The following is a 22,936-nucleotide window of genomic DNA, read 5'->3' on the forward strand; positions in this document are numbered from 1 at the left end:
GAACATCATGGACGCTTTGAGTCCATCACATTGGCTGTGTTTCCGAGAGCAGGACACTCTGACAACAGCTTCACCAAAACTAACGTCTGAACTCTGAAGTGGAGGAAGGATTTTCCCGCCATGATGAAGAGATGCTCTGTTTTCCAGCGGGGAAAAGTGAAGAGTATTTTCTCATACCGCGGATAAAACACTGACAGGTGAGTGAACTGTTTGTAGCTGCTTAGTTTTTACAGCACACACACAACTGTTGACCAGTGACCAGCTCAGGTCCAGCGGGAGCCTGGCGTGCACTAAGGTAACTACATGTCACGGTCAGCTGTTCTCCTGTACTGTTCACAGCTTTTCAGTGTTTAGGAGATGTAAAGTCAGTGTTGGCAGTTGCCAGTGAGAGGATTTACAGCAGGCTCCTGTTTTTTTTTCACAGAGCTTTGGCAGCAGTGTATTACATAAGAGTGCTGGGGGTGGGACTGTACAGTCTGCCAGGGACCGTCTTATCAGGTTCCAGCTGCTGCCTCATACACATGTGCATGCTGTCCTGTTTACATAGGAGGCACAAGACACGCATCACACACACTGCCACTTTCATGAACGGACTGCCTGTCATTTTCCTACATCACAGAGCACAATGTTGTGTGTTTCCTGTTTAATTTAAACACACACACACACACACACACACACACACACACACACACACTATCCTATTCCCACAGGGGCTGATACTGTAAGTGCTATTCAGTAGGGTTCATAGTGACCTTTATAGAAGTTTTTTCTGTGTGGAGTTCACATGTTCTCCCTGTGCCTGCATGAGTTCTCTCCAGGTTCTCCAGCTTCCTCCCACAGTCCAAACACATGCAGGTTAATTGGTGAATGTGACTGGTTGTTTGTCTCTATATTTGACAGACTGCTGATCTGTGCAGGGTGTACCACGTCTCACCCAGTGTCAGCTGGGATAGGCTCCAGCCTCCCTGTGACCCTATGGATAAGAAGTATAGATAGTAGGTAACTGGATGGATGATCCAGTGTTTTAGCATCTTACATTTTATTTGTATATTAATGTGGAAAAACAATTTTATTTTAGTATTGTAGTTATTGGAGTAACTTATTGTACAGTAAGTATGTTGGTCTTAATCATATTAGTCCATATCATTGTTCAGATTAATGTCTCCCACTTCAGTTTGTTTTGCAGTTCATTCCAGTAGGAGGGTTCATGTTACTGGAAACCAGTTCTTGGATCAGCTATGTTGATGCCTTCTAGATGTCAGGGATGACCTTTGACCATATAACTTACAGCAAATGTGACTTATGTCTGCAGTGATGGATAGAATGGCAGCAGCATGAGCATGAGCTATCTCCATAATCTTGGAGGCCTGGAGTTTCAGGCTGGGGTGTGATGGTGGAGGAGATCAGCAGGAGGAGGGCACCATGTTGTGGAGGGCTTTGAAGGTGATGAGGAGGATCTTGAAACTACACATACTGTACACATGCCGCATTTTTAGAATGTTCCATAACATTGGAACGTTCCAAAAATGAAACTCTGAAAGAAATGAGTTTTTAAATAATTTTAGTGAACACAGATGATGATCATTTGATTTCTGTAGGCAGTGCAAGCCAGATCACCTTTGGTCACATAGGTGGACCTAGGAACAGCAAAAAGCAACTGTTCAAGTCATCCAATACCATGTTCAGGCTAATAGAATGGTAACAGATCTATTATATACAATGCGGCCATTCCAAGTTGTGTTTTAAAAGTAAGTAATAAAATTTTAGAATTACTTATAAAATGTAGAGGAAGCCAGTGCAATGATAATGCCCATTGAAAGCTTGGCAGCTGAATTCTGATGCAGCTGTAGCCATGAAGGTTGCTTCTGAATGAGGAAGGAATACCAAGAGTTGCAATAGTCAAGTCTGGAAAATAAAAGCATGAATGACCTTCAACACCGAAGGACAGAAAATATTTATTTTGGAGATGGTCCGTAATTATAGGAAACAAGCTTGATCAGCTCTCTTGACGTGCTTTCCAAAGGTTCAAGTCAAGTGTGATTTGTAGTTTCTAGCAGTGTGTGTGGCATAGGGAGCTGGAGAACTGCTGGTGTTTGTGCACTTCAGCTACACAGTATGGAGAGTTCAGGAAGACCTGTGTTTTGTTATTGTTGAGGTTCAAGTAGTGTTAATGCAGTTAGCAATTATGCAGGATGTCTGTGTAGGTTCTCAGTCATCCAGGTCCTGGTAGTCTTAAGTGCTAAAGCTGAAGGCGACTGGACTTCTTTTAGGTTTCTTGAAGACGTTTCACCTCTCATCCGAAACGCTCAGGTGTGACTCGTTGGTGGGTTGTTGCCTAACCCGGACATCATGTAAGTTGTTAGGGTCACATGTGACAAGGTGCGAATGGGGGTTAAATTGCTCAGGCAAGGATCTCAGGACTGCGTTATAGGTGGCTTACGACACCAACTTTCAGCCTTTCAGTTTGTCAAATTTGTTAGACTGATCTTCATTTTCTCTCTGCTTTACAACATTTCTTTTTAAAGTGTGAGTATGCTAATTAAGTCATAAACATGCATTTGGTTTGCATTTCTTGAGGCGGTGCAATAGAGTCAAGAATGGAAGCATAGAGGTTGCATACAGTTTGATGACAGAATATTTGCACTAATTACTATACTGAACTTTTGCTGAATAACTGAGAAACTTGGTGTTGGATAAACCACAAAAAAATGTTCTAGGTGAAAACTAGAGCTGCAACTAAAGATTATTTTGGTAGTCGACTAATCTATCTGTTATTTTTGTGATTAGTCAACGATTATTTCTCTCAAACCTCCATCTCTGCTTCCTGCGGGTGTGGCATCTGTTCCAGGCTCCAGTGCATGTTTTACAAAATTGCAAAGTCTGCATATCTAAATGATTGAACCCTAGTATTATATCCCTAGTAATATATATATATATATATATATATATATATATATATACTCCTTAAAGGCCTGTCTACTTAGACATGTCAGAGTCGTGCTAAATGTTAATATGCAAGTCAAGCAGAGTCATGTGATCAAACACTCTGTGAGTGAAACAGCAGAGGTAAAACCAAACATTTGCATAATATATGTTTATATGTAAAAGGAGATAACTCTGTTATTTTTTAACCTGGTTTAAATAATTGATAGAGACAAAAGTCTTTGGAATAGGTGCCATATTGATCAAGAACGGTGAACCCAGACACTGCAAACAGCTGCAGTGTGAACAGTGCACTCGACCACATCAAAGTATGTCTACTAAAGTGGTTCGTTTTTTCACTGACAGGCTCAGATTGTTATTTTTATCATTTGACGACATTATGGATAGAAATCCTAAAGAGATAGACCTTTTTATTTACCAGAACCATCGCTTTATCTCAACCAGACTCCATTGACAAAAACAGTATTTTAACCAAGCATAACACAGCTGCCTCATTCTGTTAGTTTGTTAGTTACTGTTTGATACTATTACTAATGTAAATGATCAGAATACTTCTTCCACCACTGAGAGTCACACAATAACACAAACTACGTAACTAATTGAGGCGGTGACATTCCAACAACTTCTGCGCTCTGCTCGGTAAAATCACTGTTTTTGCTAATGGAGTCTGGTATTGGTTGCAGAGTGCATTGTTCTTGATCAATAAGCTACGGAGTCAAAAGATTTTTGTCCCTATCAGAGTTATCTTTTCAGTCACTATCTATTTGGCATATTTTCCACTGGACATTTTGGCTGGTGATATTTTTATCTGCTGGATAATTTACTTTGTTGTTGCTTGGCTTGAAAAATAGAGGAAATCACAAGTGCATATAAATGAAAGAAAAAAAATAGCATGTGAAGAAGAGCATGTGGTGATGTAACAGTCAGATCATGCAGAGATGAAGGCTTGTTGTATCAAATTATCTTGCTTTTTTCATTCTGGAGATTTTGATTGTTCATTCCTATGTTGGCCTTGTGTCTACCAGAACTGAACTCCTAAAACTGGTCATCTGCCCACTGAACTAACTGTATATGCCTTGACGTGCTAATGGCTGATCTGGAGTAAGAAGGAGAGGCTCTTTTGTATCTACTTCTGATCACTGGATGATGGGAAAGCAGAACCAGATGGGAGTTTAGCCAAAATTTTTAGTGACCTTACTTTACCTTAATCTATTTCTGGTGCATGTCGTGTTTATATCTCCCCTACTATGAACTCATCAGTGAATGGTACCAGGCTTGATGTTGCTACAGTTGACCTCAGGATAGACCCAGAACTTGCTGGAGGGATTATATATCCTATCTGGCCTGGGAACACCTTGGAATCCACCAGGAGGAGCTGGATAGTGTAGCTAGGTAGAGGGACATCTGGAAATCTCTGCTTAGCCTGTTGCCACCGTGAACCGATTCCAGATAAAAATGGATGGATGGAAGTGATGTTTTTTCACCCACAAATTCAAAATAATACTGTCTTTATCTGTCTTAATCTCTACTGTCTCACTAGCTGAACTACACCGCGCACTGACACGCTGTAGGATTGGATACCTTTGTCTAATGTGCTGGCAGTAGGAAAGAAACAGACTGAGAAAATGTGTTTCATATTGTTTTGTTGTAACAGTAACGGATTGCTTGCTACTTATTTGAAAATGTAACTAACTGATGATTACTTGAATTACATTACACTTTCAAACACAAAATGCTTAGGTTCAGCCTGGTAAACTTAACTGCCAGCACAAAAATTAGAAATCTACATGTTATTAATATCCAATGCAGCATATCTCAAAAATAATTGTTTGTATGCTTGCTTTCATATTTAGAGATCTTGAATGCCAAAGGAACAGGGGCATTTTGGGGAGCGGCCTGCCCGTACCACCTCAAAGAATGCCAAGGATAAAAGTAATAGTGCCACCCTGCGGGCATCCCTGGGTGGCTCCCACATGGAGCAATCTGGAATGGGTGACAGGAGCAACCACATGCTGCGCTGTGACTCAGAGAAGGACTCTGAAAAAGACTCTGGGTATTCAGGTGAGGAAAGGTCCATTTGGGTTTATGGATGTAGACCCCAAGAATACTTTACAGATTTCATTAATTAGAAAGTCTTCTCAGAAAAAATATTAATTGTTTTTCAACCTTACTTCATGTCAGTGCTGATGAACATAGACTCAAGTTCAACCAATACTGATTCTACCAGGCTTATGTATAATGAGGTGTTGGGCCACCACAAGCTGTCAGTACAGCCTCTGTCTCTGGACTGTAGTGGAGGGATGGAACACCATTCTTCCAAAAGATATTAGATAGGTATAAGATATTTAGAAAGACTTTGTTGAATTGTTTAAACACATCCTTAAAACCTTACACAGGAAAGGTACATGGGGCAGTAACTACTAAGAGAGGGAAGGTCTAACCTAGGTTCTTAGAGAGAGTAGGGTTTATAGTTGCGGTCTTAAAAGGGTTTGGGAAAATGCCAGATTCTATGGAGGAATTTATAATGCAAAGTGTATTTAAGGACAGTATATCAAAAGTTCTCTTGAAAAGGTCAGCTGGAGTAGGGTTAAGGAAGCAGGTACAGGTGTCAAAATGGAGACTATTTTGTCATATTTACTCCTTCGTGATTATATAAAAGCTGGTCGTGCTACTTGGTGGAAGAGCAGTGGTTTGAATGTTTAGTGTTTCCTGTGATGGTTTGAATGTTGAGCCTGATATTCTATATTTCTTCTTTAAACATTTAACATTTACAGGGCTCTATTGGCAGAAATGGAATACAATATACAGTACATAAGTATGTTTTTACTAGTGTATAATCCCCTAAAATTAATAATCATTTTTTTGTTTGCTTAGGATGAGCAAATTTCTATCTATATAGGGAGTAGGTCTGCTACTACAGAGTCCGCCATGTTTCTACAGTGTCCCAGAACAGACCAAACCAAACTACTTTAGTTTTACAGACTAAATACAATATCTAAATAAAGCTATATAAATGAACTTCTTCACTTGATAGACTAGTCGATGCAGTAGTTGACATGATTTTGTCAGCTGATGACCACCATAGACTTTCTGACATGTTTGGAAAGAGAGGGGTGAGGGGATGTGTATTGAATTGGTTGCAATCTGCGTTCTCACCACTAGATGTCACTAAATCTTACACACTGGTCCTCCACATTTAGTGGAGGAGGCCTTATCTACTAAGTCAAAGGTTGAATACAAATTTAAAATTCTATTTATGGTTTGGAATAGTATTCTTGGATTGCTTGCTAAAAATGTTGAGGAAATGTGGGAGTTTTTCCTGGTCTGCATCATGGGTTTAAGGACAGAGGGTGTTGTATGTCGTACAGAATCAGGATTCCCCTGAGGCAAATCTGGCTATATAAATCAAATTTACCTGACCTAACGTGATTTATACATTTTAAAAGATTTACAAACAACAACAACAAAAAAACAGGATTTCTCAAGTGAAAGATAAATTGCACATTTGTTCCTGATTACCTGTGCACAACAAACATAATGCTGGATCTCTCGAGTGCAAAATTGGTGTTATTGGTGTGAAAACATTTCATTTGTACATTTGACAATCTTGATTCAGTCTCACCCTCTCTGACCTCACACGAGTCATGATGTTAACAATTTCAATGGAGAAACAATCTGTGTATCTGTATGAGTCTGTATCCAAAAGATGAGACTGCCTGGCACAAGTGTACTGTTTATAAACTTTGCAAAATCTTCTTTACATTTGTGGATCTCATAATTCACATTTCCATTATATGCATTATTATCTGTCTTTCACACTTACAGACGTGAAAAAGTGTGAATTCTATGGTTTTATATATCAGGACTAAGTAAAAGAATCATCTGGTCCTTAACAGGTTCTAAAATTATTCAGGTGTGAAACAACACACAACAGTTTCCACTGTGTCATTATTTGTTTAACAAAAATGAAGCCAAAATAGAGAGGCCATATGTGAAAAACTAAATACATCTCATCATTCAGGAACTTTTGGAACCACCTTTAGCAGCAATAACTTCAAGGTTTTTGTACTGTGATGAACTTTAACATTTAACATGCTAACTGAAACTGAGGCCTGTGGAGTCTGAGATGTAGCTCTTGGGTTTTTTTGCAGTTTCTCTGAACATTGCACAGTCTGACCTTGGGGTGAATTTGCTGAGACGTCCACTCCTGGGAAGAATGGAAACTCTCCTGAATGTTTCCCACTTGTGAAAAATCTTTCTCATTGTAGAATGATGGTTCAGATTGTTTGGAAATGGCCTTATAACCCTTCCCAGATTGATGGGGGGCAACAAATGCTTCTCTAAGATCACTGCTCTGCAAACCTCTGCAGAGCAGAAGGAGGTCACACTGATGATGATCAGTTAATCAAGAGCATTTGATCAGCGGCACCTGGCTGCTACTTACCCTCTTAATTCCTGTTGTTGTTAAATAAATAATGACACTGTGTGATATGTCATGTGTTGTTGTTTGTGTGAGGTTGTATTGACCTAATTTTAAGACCTGATGCTTTTTTATAAACAGGGATAAACAGTTAAATGTACATAGAATATTTAAAGAAAAATATTGTATGTTTAATTTCTAGAAAATGCTTTGTTTTCCTACATGTTGTATGTCTCTCTTGTGTCCTCTCTGTCTCTTCTTACTCGCGGTTCTCCCTCTCTTTCAGAGGCTGGCTCAGACTCTGTGCACACTGATGTAGACGACCAGCACAGCAGTGTGAGCGAACCTCACAGGGAAAGCAGCAAAAGCTCAAACAGCACCAGTGTGCATGCTTCAGGTCACAGCATGCCTCCTTTCGAGGAGCTCACCCCTATTTATGTCATCAAAAATCTGGTGGTTAAGCCGGTGAGATGTTCAGTTACACATACAATTAGCTTTTTCAGGCATACTACTTTGTTGTATCAGAAACAGAGACTCAAATACAATCAATCAAGGAATGAGTAGAGAGTCAGTACCTAGATGATTGAATTGTATCTTAATAGTTTCCTTTAATAGTTGACAAATCAACACAAATGATTTTTTCAGTTGACTAATTGATTGGCATTTAAAAAGCACTACATTAACACTATATAACAACTGCAAAATAGCAGTCCAGATTGCATCACAAAATATTGATTTAATAACTGCTTAATACAGCTAATAAACAACCACTGGGGGTGAGCACAAACACTTGTACACTTGTACTGCAGTCCAATACAATAGTCCTGGAATGGACATTCTACTGTGAGTATTTGTTTCTTCAGGCACTGTGCTTCAGCACATTCAATTTGAAATCCGGTTATGGATACTACATTATAGTCTCAAGTCTCCACTTCAGTTTGCATAGGGTTACATCAATAGAAAGAACTGTGTTGTACTAATGCAAATGCAACTAATAAAATCACCATATTTCATATTTTGTGGAAACTCCTTAGCAGTCAGTGACTGCCTCAAGATTTCGATAGTCCATGTCTAGAATTGTCATCCTGCTGAATTGACCAATGAGTTTTGATGCATTTGGCTGCTCCTGCAGACCTCTGCATTCACCTGCTGCTTCCATCAGCAGTGATGCAGTGGGGGAAATAAGTATTCAACACACACATAGCATATTTTTCATTAAACATATTTCTAATGCCGCTATTCATGTGAAATTTAGACCAGATATTGGTATTACCTCAATAAAACAGCACAGTTAAATAAATCATAACATAACATTGTAATCCATAAAAAAAATATGTGCAATAAAGTGGAGTGACAAAGGAAAAAAGTTTTGAACACCATATAAAAATCATTACACATTACTCATATTCACTGATCCAGTGTCAATGTAAATATACTGATTATGGCTGTGAATATTTTTTGAGACTATAGTAGGGAGATATTGATTTATTTGACCATTTTATACAGGTGCTATTGTGATAGTGTGTCCTCCATACAATTGGAATGCATATCAATAGTTACAATACAGTGTAATTAATAGTTGAGAGTCATAAGTTAGTCATTGCCCCAAGTTGAACCAGGCTGTGAAAAAAATCCAAAAGACATTGCTCCAACCATGGTCATAAACAAAACCTTAGAAATCTTGTCATTGCCTTAGTTATTTTTGTGTCTTAGTGTTTATCTCTTTGTGACTTTTAACCACCCCCCCTCTCCTTTTCTCTGCTCTCTACTTGCTGCTCTCTACTTGCTACCTCCTGCTCACAACCTCCTGGTGGAACAGTCTAGACCTGAACAGCTTCTGCATGGCCCCCTGGCGTGGGGAGGAGGTTGGCACAGCCTTACCGGTGGCAAAACACCCACCCAGCTCTTATTGATCCAACGGCCAGCAAAGCCTGTTTCCTCCACCGCTACCCCAACTCCTTCATCCAGTCAAGCTGTACCTCGAGGTCTAGTTAAGACAGGAGGCAGCCGCAGCAACCAGAACCACAGTAGCAAGAACTCATACCTGCCCATTCTGAATTCTTACCCTCGCATTGCCCCCCACCCCAGGAAGGAGAGCCATGAGGAAAAGGGCACCACATGGGTGGAGGGGGTTAAGGAGAGTGGCAGTGAAGGCCAGAGCCAGAGCAAGAGAGTGTGTACTGAGGAAGAGAAGAGAGAGGCTGTATCTACCACCAACCACCTCCTGAAGCCACTGCAGCATCAACAAGAGGGGAGAGTCCACTCCTACTCCCAGCATAAAGGCAGAGGAGGACACAGCTCCTTTCCCATCTTATCTCACTGTCCTCTGCCCGGCAATGCCTCCTCAAACTCCAAACACAAGTCCCACCATTGGCAACAAAACTCAGGCTCTGACTGTGTGGGTTCACCCTCTGTCTCCAGCTCGCAGACACCCTCTCCACCTTCTTCCTCTGACTCCCACTCATCTTCCTCTCCTCCCTCTTCATCCCCCTCCTCCTCCACAGCTCACAGCCCATATCACCTGACTCCGGACAGCTCATCCACACGGCAGCGCCGTTTCCTCAACACGGCAGAGATCCTCAACCAGTCTGGCCTGCTAGCCATCACGCTACGCACCAAGGAGCTGCTGAAGCAGAATGCTGCCACAGACAGAGAAATCACCCAGCTCCGTCAGCACACCCATCTCCTGTGCCAGGCAGCCCAGGCCAGCCAGAGCAGGAGCAACAATGGCTCAGACAGCCTTGGCAAACTCCTCCAGGCCATGACTGAGTCAGCCTCCTACCCTAGCTTAGACTTAAATCAAGTGAAAGCACTCAGCAGCAGCCATCTACAGAGCAAGACTAGAAGTGAAGAAGACAAAGAGAAGGATAACAACACAAGAACCACTAAGACACACAGCAACCCGCTGCAGGTGGTGTCTTTACACAAGATAGATGATGGAACTTCACCACCCTCGCCGCTGTTTGCCCCCTCACCAGACACAGAAGAACCCCGGCATGCTGATGATGCTCTGGACCCCATGTCCTTCTGCCTCTCTGTTTCTTTTCCCAGGTCAGTCCCTGAACAGGGACGCAGGCAGGCAGTCATGGACAAGGACTTAAGTGATCTAACCGTGTTGCCAGAGAGTTCAACACACAAGAACTATTTCCTCTAGTTTCCTGGGGAAGAGGACGTGGATCTGTAATGACTGGCAGGCAAATGTGGACCTAGCAATACAGGAGAGCATGAGTTTTAATTATTTACCACACCTGTGTAAACTGGTTGAAAGTTTAGAATGATGATTTTATGATTTGATTTTTACACATGATTTTAAGTCGACTGTAACTGATACATTATCCTGCTTTTCAGTCAGGGATTTACTCATGCGGGGGGGCACGGTGGTGCAGTCGCCTCACAGCAAGAAGGTTCTGGGTTCAAGCCCCAGTTTGAGCCCGGAGCTTTTCTGTGTGGAGTTTGCATGTTCTCCCTGTTCTCTCCAGGTTCTCCAGCTTCCTCCCACAGTCCAAACACATGCAGGTTAACTGGTGACTCTAAATTGCCCATAGATGTGAATGTGAGTGTGAATGGTTGTTTGTCTCTATATGTTGGCCCTGCGATGGACTGGCGATCTGTACAGGTTGTACCCTGCCTCTCGCCCAGTCACAGCTGGATTAGGCTCCAGCCCCGCCACCCTTAACAGATAAAGGGTATAGATAATGGATGGATGGATGGATTTACTCATGCATTCATTCTGATGGTCACATTCACTGTCAGTGATGAATGTCCTGTATGTGACATAAAGCAGTGGGACAACTGGAACATGTTTACAGGGATATAGAAAACACAAGTCATGTACTGTTGTAATCATCACTCAGGTCTGTTGTGGAGATTTCCAGCATGTACATGCTGAGAACAGTCTTTTGCTTTTACTGTTTTGACAGAAGAAAACAGAATTTAACTATTAAGCTTTCAGTGCTTATTAGGGTGTTTTACAATTGCTTTGGCTCAGGTGTCACAAAAGAGTTTCAGTTTGCGAGACTGTTACTGCAAAGAACCAGTCTGTCTGAATTGATCCCTTTAAATAGAAAATGCTGTCTTTGCATAGAGAGCAAAACACCACATCACATACTCAGTCCTCAGAACACAGACACCATTTACCAGCACAAGTTTAATGTTTCTTACTTTGTGTACAGATCACAGAGTCAATGCGACATGTGTTTATAAGCATTTCTCTTTAGTTTAATATCATTACCCTGGTGAACAGCCCCACAGTGTAACTGCTGCTTCACCACTACTGCTCCAGTGTGTTGAAAAAGGGAAAAAGAAACATAATTTCTTTCCTTCTAAATTGTGGTTTCATGTTATGTGTTTTCCAGTATTACTGTATGACTGTTGCTTACTGTATTTCAAAATGATTACCATTACATTTTCTTTACAGTTGCTAACTCACATTATTATATTTACATTCCAAATCTAAGAGAACACACAATTACTGCAAATTATGTAGATGAGAACTTTTGGCCAAATGCCACAAGAGGACACGGTGGGCTAGCACTGTTGTATTGCTATATTTGTAACTATCCTATTGATAAATAAACAATACTTTAAAGAAAGCCATACATATTTCATGCTGTTGTCAGTGTTTTTAGATCATTTTGTTCTGAATGAAAAGTGAAAGTGTTGATCTTGAGATCTAAAGTGTTTTAGTTGCATTTTTGATGTGAGATTTACTGTTGTGCTAAGCTGCATGACGTGAAGAGAAGTGTGTTAAAAGTTAAAATGAATTCAGTATATAGAACTGTGTTACCATTTGTCAAAAAATAAAACTAATTTACAGGTGATGAAAATATCTAAGGTTAGGAAGAATGCACTGAACATAGATCTACTATAAAATCAGACTCTAGACTTCATTATCTGTATTTACTGTAACACAATATGTTCAGTAAATACCTAGTTAACATTTTCTTGAGTCATTCTTATCGACATCATTTCAGATGACCTCTGAAGAAACTGCTCATAACTATTTGTAGAATCTTACTGAAATTACCACTAGCAGAGTTAGATGATAATACCCATTTTATTTATTAAATATAACAATGATTCAAATCCAGTGGTAAACATACAACTTGTAGAGATACTCAGATAACTCCTTTTGAATAGTATGTGGGATTTGAGGCCATGTACAGCATTAGAATTTGAGCTAAAGCAAATGTAAAATATTATAAGTAAAGTGTACGTTGGAGTTGAGGGTTAGCTTATTCACAGCTCTTATTCACAAGATGGGAACATGTAATTACAATCTAAACTGAATGAACTCTTTGCAAAATAAACAACATATAATTTTTAATGCTGTTTTTGACTGCAAATTCATGATTTTGCCACAAGCATAAGATAAAGGTTACTTCATTTCTCCCATGGCAGGATTTTGTCTCAGATCAAGGAACCAGACCCTACTAACATCAAATTATTTCCTTCTTAACAAGAAACATTAAATACACATTGAGCACACGTTTCCAAACATGACCCTGACAGAAACACACCTCTCACGTACACACATATAGGGATTGCTGAATAAAATTCATCATATCAGTCATTTGTTGTTTGACAGTTATTTGTGTTTTTCCCTCAGTCATATGAATGTGAGTGAATGTGTGTGCATCTGCGACGTTTTAGCTTGTAAACATGCATTTGCTTCTTACATATTCAACTGAGGGTTAAATGAATTAATCTAGATTGATTGTATATGTGGGACACTGATCTTCATTAATATCTGATAAATAATAATCAGGTATATGGCAAATGAAATTGACTTTCATCACGTTTTCAACAATAAATCTGCTTTCACTCATGAACACATCTATTGAGACTATGTTTTTCATCCTGTTATATGTGTTTACAGTAGCCAATAGCTGCCACGTCTGTTAAAACTGGAAATGTGGATGCTAACTGAAGGACATTCAAACAGCAATTTCTGCTATATACTGTACTGCTACTGTCGGAGTGGAGAGATGCGCAGATGGCAAATAGCCATGCTGCTAAGCGTGTCACCTGATGAAGATGACCACACAAGTATTCAATGATAAATTAACCAAACTGTAAGTGCAGTTTAAAAAGACATGGTCATCATCCCTCAGTTTTCAAAGGACAAGGGACATTACCATACACTCACAAAATCCACCCAGCCCCAGCCCACAAGACGGTTAGGCTCTCTTACAGTCAGTATTCCTGACTTTTAATGCCTTGTACACCACACGCAGCTAGGGGTGCAGCCTGGATCAGTGCTGTACATATACATTGATATTTACTTGAACTTTTGCATTCTCCTATTTCACATTTCACTGTCAAAGTTGCCATCTAGTTGGTCTTTGCCACAAGTTCTTTAAAGGATTTCAGGCTCTAAATGAAAATAATGACCTTTGAAAATTTCCCCAATGGTGTACACAATTATTTCCTTCTTAACAAGTCTCAGGTACTCTTAAAGCATCCTCTCAAATTAGAGATTCAACAGAAACACACATGTATACATATATAGACAAACAACCATTCACACTCACATTCACACCTACGGGCAATTTAAAGACACCAATTAACCTGCATGTGTTTGGAGTTCCCCTCTTGACTTACACACGTTTCCCTGAGGGAGTCATCCCAAAGGCTTCAATAAAGTCTAAGTCTAAATACAAAAAATGTTTGAGAGCTAAGAAAACTGCCAACAACTCCAGGTACTTTATATGAGCCAAGTGGTTCACCCCCGAACACAGCCCCCCATCCTGTCAAGAAAGCCTCTGTTGTTGTAGTTTTTCTCATTATCACCATTCCTAACAGGACTCTGGCCGTGAACACGTCCGGGTCTATTGAGTAACAAAGGGCCAGGCATTCAAATGAGATGAGGTTTGTGGGAGGTGTCGGGAAAACACCTGCCGGAAAATCCTGCATCCTCAGCAACCCCTGAGAAATGACTGAGGCCATCAGCCCTGTCAGGCACAGACAGGCTCTCAACACACCATGAAGCAGAGTGAGCTACTGGTTACTTGTTCCCATGACAGAGTCCATTGCTTATCTTGGTCTGGCAGTGATCTCTTCCCAGCCACAGTCAGGCCCATGACGCAGCCACTGCCCTGAACTGCACCTCTGGACACACTGACTGAGGTCTATTACTTCCCCTAACACAGCCAGACTCAAATAACTCTTACTCAAAAAGCGACCCATCTTCTGCAAGAGCTTGGCCTGATAAGCTGTTGGCGGAGTCACTACATTCAGATTTTGAATGTACACTTTCTGGTACATGGAGGCAGTGAAGCTTTCCATCTCTCCTGACAGGGTGGGCCCCCCTAAAGTGAGGGTGGAGTCAGGATTTAGATGATATGCCATCAATTGCTCCAACACTTGGGGGTCAGTGAGACCCAGTGACTCTCCACTCGTGACTACTGAGCCTTGATTACACCTCATCTCCCTCATACATGCAGGGACCACAGGCATGGGTTGCTTAGCTGGGACATGATGAACTGGTAGAATTTTACCATCATACAAAACCCTCTCTTCTCCTTTATCATCCTGAGATGCAGGCCAATCATAGCCAGGACCGCTGTGGAGCCAAGTGATCTTCATGGAAGAAAGTGAGAATTCTGTCTAGGGGCTGCAGGTGATTATAAAGGGAGACGGGCTAGATTGCACAGCTTAGACTATTGGTCTGTCCTGTGACAGACATGGCCGTAGTGGAGCTTCCGTGATTGGTCACAGCAGATTGCGCTTCCTGTATTGAGATAGTGAACGAGGTTTGGAAGACGACCAACAGGCATCAATAGCAGGACATATTGACATTAGAAAATGGTGTGTTCATTACATCTTTTATTGTTGCTACCTGTTTGCTTGACTTTCTAACATGCTTCAACTCTTGCACCTGTATTGTTCAAGATGCTCCAGGTCCACACAGAATCAGTCACAGGTGAACAAAGCACCGTGGTTGATAGCTAAAATGCTGTGGACCTGCTTTGTTGTGTCAGGCCTACATAGACAAAAAAAAAAAAAAAAAAAGAAACTCACAAGGTCATGACAACTGCAGTGTTTTCAGCAAAAAGAGCAGTAGCCTTCCTCTGACTGCAATACCTTGGTGCATGATGAGAAATGACTTGCTCAGTTACAGACAGTCTTTCATTTCTGTTAAAAGCTCCAATGTTTGACAAACTTGCAGTACATAAGTGTCCACAAAGCTCTTACTGTTCCTGTCTGTTTCAAAGACTTCATCTCTCTCCCCTGCTCTGTTCTCCCTCACCTCCAACACCGGTGTCCACCAGCTTCACTGTAGTTTTGAAGAGTGCAAAGGATGATGGGTATACATGAGATGATCTATAGATCTCATTTCCCTTCATTCTACTCCACCATATTTCTTGTGCTGGGGGCCGGTTGTTTCGTAACGGTGGTGGAGCAAGCATCCTGAAAACTAGTGGAGATACCCAGGCTGGTATCACCAATACTTATGTGATTGTACAAAAGCTCAATGTGTTCAGAAAAGAGACTCTGCTTTAATAATATAGAGGAATACACTGCACAGTTTAGCGCTTTCAGAAGATACACGTGTTTTGGTCTGTAGGACAGTTGCATTTAAATTGACACTTATGCATCTGAATCAGGCTCTCTTGAAAACACTTACCTCAACCTTTTGGAAAACATTCAACATTGACATTTGCCGTTTAGAAACATATAAATCAGACTACCCTGAAAATGACTGACTTAACCTTTTTTTTTTTTTTTTTTTTTTTTTTTTACAAATGTTCCCTTATTCAGAGGTTTCGGTTTTGGAACAATAGCATGTTTACAGTTTTCCCCCTTAAGTCTGCTCTGTTTTTTGCTCACAACCTCCCCTGCAGGACTCAGAGAGCTGGGCACTGATGTTGAACTGAGGCAGAGCTGGCAGCAGGTGCTTGTGTAGAGCTTGGAGTTAGAGAGGGAGCTGACTCTACTGTCTTGTAGGCTTCCTGCATCTGAGTGAGGAGTCAATTTTCCATTGCCTCAACATTGTCTTTGTCTCAAAATGCAAGGTGTTTAAACCTAACATTCAGAAACGTGCTGGTAGCCACACAGTGAATGCTCTCAGTACCCCTGAATCTGTGCTGTGTGGCGAGGCAGCTGCCCTGACGTTCACAGGCTGCTACAGTCCTGTGACTGAGTGACACCAGGGGAATCACTTTAGAGACAGACATGTTTTTCAGATGAAATTTCCTGTGTTACTTCTTCAAACGCCCTCAGAGCATCAGCTGTTTGATTCATCAGGGATAATTCTCCACACTTAAGCACATTTCACTGGTGCCTAGGAGGTAAAGTGCTGCTGTCACAGCGTCATTTTGCTCATAGAGCCTCTCCAGCATGTAAAAGACAGAATTCCAGTGAGTATCTACTGACTGAATCAGCTTGTGTTCTGCTGCTTTCAGCGGTTGTTGAACAGCTTTGAACTTCTCTGTAGCCTTTGTGCTGTGGTGAAAAAAGAAGATTGGGCTACATTTTTAAAGGACCTACACCACTTCTGGGACAGCTTTTAAACTGTTTTTAGCACTAAATTGAGTGTGTGGGCAAAACATGGATAATGCCTCCACCCAGCCTTGTGCACTGCAGCAACCATATTCGCATTGTCTGTCACAGCTGCCACCACCTTCTCAGTTATGCTCCATTCATCAGCAATTCGTTTAAGTTCTAAACTGATGTTATCTGCAGGTTTCCAAAACAAAATCCTTCATTACTGAGTTTAGATATCAACATTTTCATCTGAGAATTGATCCTAGAAAAGAAATGTTTGAAATCAGAAGTATCAAAATTTCATTATCGATCCACACATCACTACTGAAAGGTCACCCTCGCAACAGAGAAAGTTGGGAAATTATTATTTTTTCAATCTACACAGACACTACAGCAGCAGTAACTGGAGATTTGAAAAACCCATTTCAGCCGATATCCTGTCATCACTCTGACGGCTGTAAACTGTCCCTGTTAACTTCAAGAGAAGTGGAATTTATCTGAAACAAACTGAATGTTAAATCAGATGTCATTCAGAAAACATAGAGGACGGACTATCAAGTGATTTGTATAAATGTATGTAAAAATAAGTAAAATGTTTAAGGAATTTTTTGTGAAAGTAACTTATTTGTGTTACCTTAGATCTTTTTTGTCAGCATTATTTATGATCTAATGTTCCCAGTTATTAGGCCTGTGGAGAGCAGGTGTGCTATCCTTTCCATTCTGATTCTCATCTGATCTGATTTTGAATCCCATTCAGACTTTATTCAGTTCAGTTCAATTTTATTTATATAGAGAACTGACCATTTATGGTTTTCAGAAAAACAAAACATTTTGAGAATTGGAGTTTTCCATGGACATTCTGGACATTACAGGTGAGGTGACAGCCACACAGCTGTGAATGAGCAAGTGATTGTGCAGCTTGAACACTGTTACAGTAAATGTCAACATGTTGTCTACTGTATATTAATGAAAAATTATGTAAATTATTATGTTAAAAAATCTAATGATTTATAATTTGATAATGATTGGATGATTATTATGCAATTATTTGGTTAATGTTGATGCTTGCTTTTTTGATTATGATTTTTAAACAATATATATTGTATATATGCATTATAACATAATGCCCATCACCATTTCCCTGGACCCTTTGTGATATCTTCATCTTCTTCCCATTTAAAAAAATGTGTGTCCATTTCACTATTTATCACAAATGATTAAGTTTCTGTTGATCAACTAATGAATTAATAACACTATAACACAATAACACTCTTCTCTGCTCCTGAAGTGCAACATTTACTCTACCTTTCAGGCATTTTTGCAAGTGAAATATTTTGGCCACTTCTTCCATCCATACTGCTTGGAGCCAATTGAAGTTGGCACTGGGTGAGAGTTGGTGTACACCCTGGACAGATTGCCTTTCACAGGGCTGACATGTAGAGACAAACAACCATTCACCTACGGGTGATTTAGAGGCATCAGTTAACCTGCATGTGTTTGGACTGTGGGAGGAAGCTGGAGAACCTGGAGAGAACCCACACACACACAGGGAGAACATGTAAACTCCACACAGAAAAGCCCTGGGTGAACTGGGGTTCAATTTTGGAACCTTCTTGCTGTGAGGCACCACCATGCTGAAAGGGCCACCTCTTACTTCAACAAATAAATATATCACCACAAACTTTTGTGTTTTAGCTTCCACCTTTAACAACTAAAAATACAAATGACACCAGAAATGAAAGCATCTGTAACTCTGACCAGAACAAAAAGACCTCCAATCCAGTTGCGTTGAGGTATCTTGTAGTTTTCTTTAATCAAAACCCAATATTGGCATAAAATCTTTCTCTGTACAGTAATATATATTCACAGCAGAAATCCCCAAATCTTCTGTCAGACTGCCAAACATGACAGTGATGAGATTCATTTTATCAAATACTAAGAGTGAGCCTATTACATCTGTGTTAGTAATGATACTACATCAACCCGTGCTATTCCAGTATATTCATTTGTAAAACATGAGCAGCAATGCAGCATACCTCTTTGTGCTTCACTCTATTCACATTCGTCCCAGACAATCTTTAACCATATTGTTTGTCTTCCTCTGCAGTGCCCCTCCCACCCCCCACCCCGCACCCCGAGCCTGGTTCCACCCAGGTTTCTGCCTCTCTCTCCACTGTCGCCTGGAGCTGCTCATGGTGGAAACTGTTGGGTTTCCCCTTGTAAATATAATAACATAAAGACAATGGTCTAGACCTGCTCTATATGAAAAGTACCTTGAGATAACTTATGTTGTGATTCAGAGCTATATAAATAAAACTGACTTGACTTGATGGGATCACACATGCTTGCTGCAGCACGGTTGCATTGTTTGGCTGCTCTGACTGATTAAACCACCCCGGGCTTATTTTAATTTCCTTATAGATGTTCTCAGGCTGATAATTGTGGTAGTACATGTTTGTCCTTTTAAAATCATAATTATGGAGTGCAGCAAGCTTCAAACTGATGGTAGCATTTTGTCTCTAGCTCTAGCATTGTGGCTCACTGAAATTGGCAGGCATCACTTTAACAGAGCTCCAGTGCTAAGTGCTTCCCAGAGGTACAGTACACAAACAAGCCCCAAGTGTCTCACATTGAAAGGGAAAAGCACAGATGTCAGTAACCTCATGCTACAGCTGTAAGGATCTTACAGTCCTTTTCAGGAGGGAAACAGAACATGACACTTTCTGAATGCAGCAGGTGACTGAACAAAGGCATCTGAAAGTTACCCGTGTGTGTGTATTGTACAAGATGACAATTCTTCCTTCCATTCTGTGATCAGTTCATACAAAGTATACAGCACAAGGCAAACAAATTCTCACAGTGTCTGAAAAGTAATAGCCATTAAAGAGTCAAAACAATGTACAGCACGTTATACAGAAGAGACGCTCATTTCTAACAGAGCTAGGGATTAATATTTGGTGAGTGATTTACAGGAAATGAGTGACATCTGACAGTCTTATCCTTAAGGGTCTGAGGGGTGAGAGGTGGGGTACATCCTGCACAGATCAGCAGTCTGTCACAGGACTGACATACAGAGACAAACAGCTATTCACACTCACATTCACTCCTACAGATAATTTAGAGTGACCAGTTAACCTGCATGTGTTTGGACTGTGGGAGGAAGCTGGAGAACCTGGAGAGAACCCACACACACACACAGGGAGAACATGTAAACAACACACAGAGATCCAGGGTTTGAACCTGGAACCTTCCTGCTGCTTCTTGAGGTGACAGTGCTGACCACTGTGCCAGAGCTCCTGTCAGTGCACAACAGATGTTTGTTTTTCTTCCCCTCCAAGCTGCTCAAAAGAAAAGATATTTTCTGATTTTAACAATACCTTCAGTGCTCAAGAGGGCAGCTCACATCACCCATCCTTTTAATTTTTTTTTCTCTGATGGTAGTTAGTTAGTGAGAATATCAAAATCAGAAATCAGTCTGCACTGTGTCTGTGGAGTGAAAAAAATACAGATCACTGTGTTGTTGCAACAGACACTAATGAATGATTGTCATGATTTTTGTTGAAGAACAACTGAGAGGTTGATTGCAGCTGTTTGATCAAAGTGTATAGCTTCAAAAGTTGGCATGTACAAACTGTGTCAGGTCCCCCTGTTGAAATACCAAACTGTGAAAAAACAGCTCATCTGTGTACGTAAGATGACTTCTTGTAACATCCCTTCTGTCAAGGCCCCATGAGCTTTTAGACATGGGTCTGCATACGTTTCTGCAGAGGCCTGGTGAGGTCTGAGTTCTGGGAGGAGGACTGGGAATAGTGAGAGGAGGACGAGGCTGATGTCTTGCTGTCTTTGTCAAACTGCACGTAGCCATCATGCTTGCTGTAGCTGCTGACGCTGCTGTCACACTGAGTGTCGATGAAGGAGCTGGAGTCGCTGAGTGAGCTCCGCTGAAACTCCCGCTCACACAGTTCAATGGAGCTGCTGCCCATGCCCAGGACGAAGCGCTGGCTATAGTCATACAGGCGGTTGGGGCCGGCACCCAGGGTGTTGTAGATGTTGGTGAAGGACATGCCAGTGGGCACTCTCTGCTTGCCGACAGTCATACTTCCATCAAGTGGGCTTTGGCCTACGTCAGGAGTCTGGTTGGGGGCCAGGGACATGGTGGGGGTGGTATGATGCTCGTTGAAGCTGTTGACACTGTAATAGCCGTTGGTGGGGTCCTTGTAAATGTAAAAAAGCAAAACTGTTTTTATTTAAAAGTTGTGAGACAATAAACAAACTTATATCTTCTCCTATTAATCATTCAATACTTTTTAATCACAACTACATTTATATAGAAGCTGTCTTTGAAACACAGTGCATCTATGAAATTCAGACACTGAATAACAAGAACTGGTTTTCTCATCTCTCCTAACTCTTTCTCACTGAGGATCAACAGTAAACTTGCAAACAGTGATTAGAATGGGCTAATGAATACAGGAAATGAATTCAGTTAATTTATACTCTGTAATACCCAGATCTGTGTGGTACATGTTGCAAGATGTGTTGAAACATTTTATGATCTGTCAAATCAAATGTAAGATGGCACAACATTGTCATTGTTCTCCCTCACTCTCACTGCCATGATTGCTGAAATGACTGACTCCATGACTCCTACTGTGTAGAAAAGGGTAGTAAACTTGGCAGCAGAATATATATTAAAAAAATGAACTAGGAATCATATATGATAACACAGTATTGAAACAGTGAAACAGTGAGAGAGTGCTGGATTCACACAGTAGAAGTGCACAACTCAAGAATCTAAACTGCTGTTTGAGGGACAAGAAAAATCTGTGTGTTCTGTGTGAAACCTGGGTTATGGATTAGAGACACAGTGTTTGTATGTATTTGTGTTTAAGTGTAGGTTAGTAAAGCCTTAAACCTGTTTCTCACATCTAAAGAACAAACAAAACAAAGTGCAGGTTTTTTTTTCCAGAAGTGGTTTGTAAATGAGGTCAGTAGTCGGTTAATGCATGGATGTGGATGTTTAATGGCTTGTTTATCAACCCAAGGTGGAATACAATATGTCCATGGTTGCAGATGAAAAGGAAGACCATCTGTGGTCAATATATGTTTTCATGCCTCTGTAGAAATGAAGAAAAACTTGAAAAAAGCAAGTAGTGTGCAGGTATATATTTTTTTCTTCTGTGCAGACATTGTTACCCATCATCTGCAAACAATTTATTGATGTGTCAGCACCTTGAGGTGCTGGGTTGCTGTCTGACCAGGAAAAAAAAATTCAATCAAAGTGCAGGCGGTATTAGCAATAATTTGCTGTACTTCCCTTTTGTAAAGGTATCTAACCCTAACATTAAATCCAATATACTAATGTACACAATTATAAATGAATATACTGATGACATATCACCAAAATGTAAAGAGCCTCTGAAACATGACGGCAGAAATGCTAACATGCTTCCTCACAATATAAAAGTCTGTACTTCAAGCCAAACCAAATTCTTTCAAAATGTACAATGCACTGTTCCTAATATAACAGCGCAACAACATCACACTACTACATTTACATTCTCTGTAATAATACAATAGGTACTCAGTAGTTAAGTAATAACCATTCTATAAATTCTTTTTAAGAACCTGATTTGTTACCCTCTCACTTGTTCTCCAGTACCTACAAATAAATATTAATCATTCTGTACTTGTATAGCATAAGTACAAAAGATTACACCTTAACTCTGGAGTAATTACACTGTGCATTGCAGGCTGTACTATAAAGCATTACCAGCATTCTAATAGAAAGAGCTTGGGCTTCAGAGTGGCAAGTGTAGATGTGGGCTAAAAACCTGTTAACCTACTAAGCTCTACATTACTCTGAGGTAGAAGAAAGAACTTGACTGAATGAGAGTGATAAGCATGATCCTTTTCCTACTAATTTTACTAACCAGAAGGTTCATCAACAGAAAATTAGCAGGGAGAAGCAACTATTTATCACTTTCTTTGTTCATCTCTCTTGTGTGTATGTCCCAACCTGCAGACTATTAGAAAAACTGAATCTGTGACATTTTGTTAGACAGGCACATGTAGCTATTTCTT

At 40.5% G+C, this 22,936-nt stretch overlaps 2 protein-coding genes across 5 annotated transcripts in view; one reads left to right on the forward strand and one right to left on the reverse strand.

Annotated features, from left to right (window-relative positions):
* The first annotated feature begins 7 nt into the window (after positions 1-7).
* LOC108893444 (CLOCK-interacting pacemaker) lies at positions 8-12,689 on the forward strand. 3 transcript variants are annotated; one of them, XM_018691474.2, is made up of 6 exons: positions 8-197; positions 901-995; positions 1,313-1,443; positions 4,797-5,004; positions 7,650-7,828; positions 9,183-12,689. In XM_018691474.2, the coding sequence occupies exons 4-6, from the start codon at positions 4,806-4,808 to the stop codon at positions 10,515-10,517; spliced, it is 1,713 nt and encodes a 570-aa protein (XP_018546990.1). In that variant the 5' UTR covers positions 8-197; positions 901-995; positions 1,313-1,443; positions 4,797-4,805; the 3' UTR covers positions 10,518-12,689. The 3 variants fall into 3 exon arrangements, with proteins under 3 accessions (XP_018546990.1, XP_050934331.1, XP_018546989.1); XM_051078374.1 differs by lacking the exon at positions 1,313-1,443; XM_018691473.2 differs by lacking the exons at positions 901-995; positions 1,313-1,443 and having other exon boundaries at positions 9-197.
* Positions 12,690-18,640: 5,951 nt separating this feature from the next.
* The window catches only part of LOC108893945 (kin of IRRE-like protein 3), a 150,033-nt gene continuing 145,737 nt past the window's right edge, over positions 18,641-22,936 (reverse strand). For both annotated transcript variants that reach the window (XM_018692437.2, XM_018692438.2), the window contains exon 16: positions 18,641-21,066. In XM_018692437.2, the coding sequence (XP_018547953.1) occupies positions 20,590-21,066 (477 nt within the window). In that variant the 3' untranslated portion in view covers positions 18,641-20,589. The remainder of the gene's footprint in view (positions 21,067-22,936) is intronic.

Source organism: Lates calcarifer, linkage group LG20 (assembly GCF_001640805.2).
Source record: "Lates calcarifer isolate ASB-BC8 linkage group LG20, TLL_Latcal_v3, whole genome shotgun sequence".
Classification (NCBI taxonomy): domain Eukaryota; kingdom Metazoa; phylum Chordata; class Actinopteri; family Centropomidae; genus Lates; species Lates calcarifer.